Here is a 4,816-nt window from a genome sequence, read left to right on the forward strand (position 1 = left end):
AATATAAATATAATTTAAATAGATCTAAATAATATCTTACCGATTTTGACCCGTATCTCAATTCGATGATAAAATTAAGCAAAGCTATATTTAATTGCTATATCACTTTTTTTTTAAATATTAAATAAAATTTGTCACGTTGTGATAATCTAGTATTTATAATTTATTTTCGAGTTCATTAAAAAAAGATAAATTACGTATACATCCAAAACAAATAAAGAAATACTCAAAAGTCCATTAAGAACTAGTTTTTACAAATGGATAACACACAAAAGCAATAGGAATTGAAAGAACATTAATCTCACAGTCATCACATTTCTAGGGATTGACCCTCCACCGCAACACCTAGTTTTTAACAATAGAACCTACACTAGTGATGTTTGTTTATGAAATTCACATCCCAAGATGAAGCCAATCGGATCATCATCTTTCTCTTCATCAAGGCCGATGACCGAGAAGGGATGGTCTGTAGAACACATGAGTTTGTGCTATCTCGATTCGGTCTTTCGGATCATACATGGTTTCGTCCCTTAATGCATCAAGGATGGCTTGTAATGGGAACTCCCTGAACATTCAAACCAAGTTTTCCATCACCTCACACTTCTCAAACCATGAATAGGTTAGATAGATTAAAGCTCAAATCAACATATATGTGTGCATGTATGAATAGATGGAGAGACATGGGGAGCTTTAACTTGTATTTCAAAAAAGAAACATCAACTAGGGAGTGGGGGAAACGAAATTGAGTACCTTTTGATGAGTACTTTATATAGCATCTTCAAGATGGGGCAAAACTCCACAGGAGCAACTGGTTTGTTTTCTTCAGGGTGTTGGACGCTTAAGCTGGACTGACTAAGCAGCTCATAAAAGCCTTTCACAGCAGAGACACCCTGCCATAGTAATGAGATTAAAATCGTAAAAGGAATTAAATGATGGGATCAGATAGGATGCAAAGAAGACAAAAAGGTAGAATCTTGCTTTATTACTGAACAGCAATCTTATAATTATCTTGCTAAAGCATGTGGTTGAAATTCAAGGGAGCTGCAAACTGACGAAGAAATGGAGATGCTTACACCGACAAAACAAATGAAATGGCCATAAAAACAAATGGAAATTGATCTTTAACAGTCGAGGAATGGTATGGGATACTTCATCTACTTGAACATGTCATAGGAGTTACTACTACTTGTATTACTGTTTAATTTATGCAACAGTTTTAAAGACAACCTGCCTCTAGACTTCCACTGTCATTATTTTGATCGAAAGCAAGCATCTTTGAAGCAATAAAGGCAGAGACATAAATACCAAAAGAATATAAATAAAGGAATAGGTTTCCATATCACCATTAATTGAATATCATCTTTCCAAAAGTTCTCGATAGTGGCTTTCAAATCACTACTATTTTTTGATGATTTGCTTTAAGTCAGACGAGTATTAACTCAACTCTTTCCAAACTAACCTAAAACTGTTTGCTCAAAATATTACTTGGAACAGAAAAGCTCATACCTGAATCATACCCTTCCCCTTGATGCTATCACCCATTTCAAGGCTCAGTCCCCCTATAGCCAACTGTTGCCCATACCAGGCATTACGACCTTTCAACAGGGTTACGTAAGTGTCGGCCAACAAAGGCCCAGCAAGTTTTTCAGGCTCTTCTGCCAAGAGATGAGTGATAAATATCATCTCAGACGTACACAGTGCAAAGTATACTGATTTGCTGGTGGCACTCTCATTGGTTAGAGCTGCTACCATCCCTGTGGAATCATTATTGTAGATTAAATATAAAGATTAAATTTCAACTTATTGCTAAAATTGAATTTAAATTAATATAGTCCAAGATTAGTTGTTTGATTCTGTCAGAAAAGTGTTATACATAGAAATAGTTGTAAACCCTTGGCATCTTGGAGACTATGGAATAGAGGTTATCAACCAAATAGCTACCACTTCAAAGTCACATTACCTACAACTACACAAGGAAAGTAGGACATTGGCTCAACACCTTTGTTTTTCTTTTACTGGGTGACCTTATATTGATCATACATTAGCCAGAGTTGTGTTGATCAATTCATTCAATTGCATAACATTGTTGTCTCTTTCAAGGATCATTCTTTATCTTTAAGCTAACTCTGCCTACAGCCTATTGTGTGAGGTGCAAGACTTGGCATTCTTGCCAAAAACTAGATCTTACCAGCTCCAATGGCATAGACATTCTTCAAACCACCCATAACTTCATGAGTAACCAGGTCACCATTATCCCACACAATAAAGTGGGGCTGCCTTAAGAACTTTGCCAATGGTTTCCTCCACCTTTCAGCCCCACAAATTCGAGCATTAGCATATTCTTTATTGTAAATCTCTGAAGCAATATTAGGTCCTCCAAGATAGAGAATGTTCTCAATGGGGATTCCGGCTGCAAGAACAGGGGTAAGATTCATATTAATATGAATTTTATTCCGAAATTCAGAAAATAGGTTAAAACAATTAATGTGGCTATAGCCAAAAGTTCAGGAAACAAAGAAGGAAGCTTACTTGCTCGACTGATCATCAGGGTAGGAGTTATTATGCGAGGTTCAGGCTCCAACTCAGCTTCTATACCCTTTGCCAGAGATATGATTATGGGCACTGTTATTCTTTCTTTCCAATACCTTCTAATTTCCTCAAACACCACGCGAGTTTCGGTTGATGGCAAGCCATTAATTACAATATCAGCATCCCAAACAGCTTCTTGCAAGTTAGTAACAACCTTTAAAGGGCAAAGAGGAGTGTCAATCATATTCAAGCAGAAACCATCTTTCAAAATCTCATCTGCATACAGAGTCCTATCGCCTAATCTTGCCTCAACATACTTCAAGTAAGCACACCGCCTAATCAGTCTCCTCAACACATCCTCTCTCGAATTGATCACTTCGAATAAGTGTTCAGCTGTGGCCTTATCAACTATCTTTCCAGGTCTCCTCCATATTCTTATCAAAACCTTATCTCTCAGGTGACCATAACTGTCTTGCAGCAAAGCAGTGAAAACACTACCCCAAGCACCTGCCCCGACACCAACAATTCTCAAAGGATCGCCTTCTATTTTTCCCATCAGACGTCGAAGCTCATCAAGCTTCTCTTCTAAAGAACCATTAGAGTTCTGGATCAAGCCATTGGCACGAGAATTCTGATTCATTTCTTCACTAGTTCCTGGCATCTCTCTCTCTTAATTAAAATCCTATGTAAGAACAAATATCCCAAGCTTCTAATTCAAGAATACTAGGTCTATGCCTTGGCCTGCGAGATTGAAACAAATTCTACAAGTTCGGGAAAAAAAAGCACATGCCTCTATAAACTGTTCAATCATCCAAGAAATTTCACCCAGCATGCATGTCAATTACAAGAGACAAAAACCAACTAATCAACAACAATCCAATCTGAAATCTTTAGCCCGCCTTTGACCCAATTTTTTTTTTAAAATCTGGATCATTAAAAAAAAAAAAAACTCTCATCAAGCAAGAACCCACATTATATTTAATCCAACAAGGCAAAAGCAGACTTTGAAAACTCAGTCAGTCTTTGGCTATCTACTATCTACCAAACTACTAGTAACCAAAAAAAAAAGAGAGAGAGAGAGAGAAAGTGAATGACGCCCTTTTCTGTCGGCCTCTTCAACGAGGTAAGCATCAATTATGACATCATTTAAGCCAGTTTATGCAAATTTTAAAAAAAAATGCGACGGAAAAGCTCAAACCTTTGATACAATTCAGACGAAATTACAAAATGAGTAGTCCAAAAAGAGATTGATAAGCTCAACGAAAATTGAAACGATGAAGGCGGTTAAGTTGAAAGAGAGAAATTAGTCAAAAAAAAAAAAGAAGAAAAAGAAAGGCGTTAGCTTCAAAGAAGAAAAAATATGTTTTGCAGTTTAAATGACAGCTTACCTTAGCATAGCTTAACTCGGTTCAGCACCTTTCTGTTAAGACGCTGTCTGGAAGGATCGCATTGCTGATTGATTTCACACATGTATATCGTGCAATTAAATTCTTTCTTTTCCTTCCCTTTTTCCATTAAGGTTACTTGTAAAGGTAAAATTTATTTCTTTAATGTACTTATAAAAAATAATTTCTTAATTAAATTATATGCTGCTGACTGAGAAGGTAAGTGCTGATTGATTCTAAAACTTGATTTAATTGGTTTTATAAAAATTATAACCCTAAACCGAATCCACTGATTTTTGTGAAAAGATTTTGCTTTTTTTAGTTTGAGGTTAATTTATGTACATATGCTAAAAAAATATTTTAAAAATTAGAATATATTTTTTAAAAAATTACTGATTTACTTTGTTTTTGAAATGAGAAAAAAAAAATGCATCTTGTACGATGCATTTTGATTGTCACATCATTGAAAACGTGTCACATAGGAAGTGTTTTCTGGAGAAAACAAAAATGCACCATGTAGAACATGTTTTACTTTCAACGGTAAATTTTACAACAGCTAATAAGGGTTCAATAGCCATAAAAATTCCTATATAAACCCCTCAAACCTTATTATTTTCAATTAAATACTCTATACTCATTCTTCCATCCTAAATTCTCAATCTTCAATGCCCATTTTTCAATTTTATATTTTCAATCTTGAAAATTTAATTTTTAATTTTAAATTTGCAATCCTCAATCCTCAATTATTTTTAATTTTTTTTTAATTTTATTATTTTCTTATAAATTTTAAATGGTAAATTAACTTATTCGTTTAGATGACAAGCATATCTTCCATGTTTAATTACAAATGGTAAGGAAATTTATTAAATTATTTAAATTTAAGTAGTTAATTATTATGTTGT

At 34.6% G+C, this 4,816-nt stretch overlaps 1 protein-coding gene across 4 annotated transcripts; it reads right to left on the bottom strand.

Moving 5' to 3' along the window:
• Window positions 1–215: 215 nt before the first annotated feature.
• On the bottom strand, window positions 216–4,185 carry LOC107962101 (probable glycerol-3-phosphate dehydrogenase [NAD(+)] 2, cytosolic). Of its 4 annotated transcripts, none has more exons than XM_016898346.2 (6): window positions 3,918–4,185; window positions 2,530–3,270; window positions 2,189–2,410; window positions 1,507–1,754; window positions 751–890; window positions 216–565 (listed from the first exon to the last, which is right to left on the bottom strand). In XM_016898346.2, the coding sequence occupies exons 2-6, from the start codon at window positions 3,188–3,190 to the stop codon at window positions 439–441; spliced, it is 1,398 nt and encodes a 465-aa protein (XP_016753835.1). In that variant the 5' UTR covers window positions 3,191–3,270; window positions 3,918–4,185; the 3' UTR covers window positions 216–438. The 4 variants fall into 4 exon arrangements, with proteins under 4 accessions (XP_016753835.1, XP_040971947.1, XP_016753834.1 ...); XM_041116013.1 differs by having other exon boundaries at window positions 2,530–3,454; window positions 3,918–4,046; XM_016898345.2 differs by having other exon boundaries at window positions 3,728–3,925.
• Window positions 4,186–4,816: the final 631 nt, after the last annotated feature.

This window comes from Gossypium hirsutum, chromosome A06 (assembly GCF_007990345.1).
Source record: "Gossypium hirsutum isolate 1008001.06 chromosome A06, Gossypium_hirsutum_v2.1, whole genome shotgun sequence".
In the NCBI taxonomy this organism is placed as follows: Eukaryota; Viridiplantae; Streptophyta; class Magnoliopsida; order Malvales; family Malvaceae; genus Gossypium; species Gossypium hirsutum.

Bases quoted from the DNA above. Each gene is read 5' to 3' on its own strand.
- LOC107962101 (XM_016898346.2), bottom strand. From the start codon at position 3,190: ATGCCAGGAACTAGTGAAGAAATGAATCAGAATTCTCGTGCCAATGGC. The intron at 1,755-2,188 runs GTAAGATCTAGT...ATGATTCCACAG, and splicing joins TGTCTATGCCATTGGAGCTG to GGATGGTAGCAGCTCTAACC. The intron at 891-1,506 runs GTATGAGCTTTT...TTACTATGGCAG, and splicing joins AGGGGAAGGGTATGATTCAG to GGTGTCTCTGCTGTGAAAGG.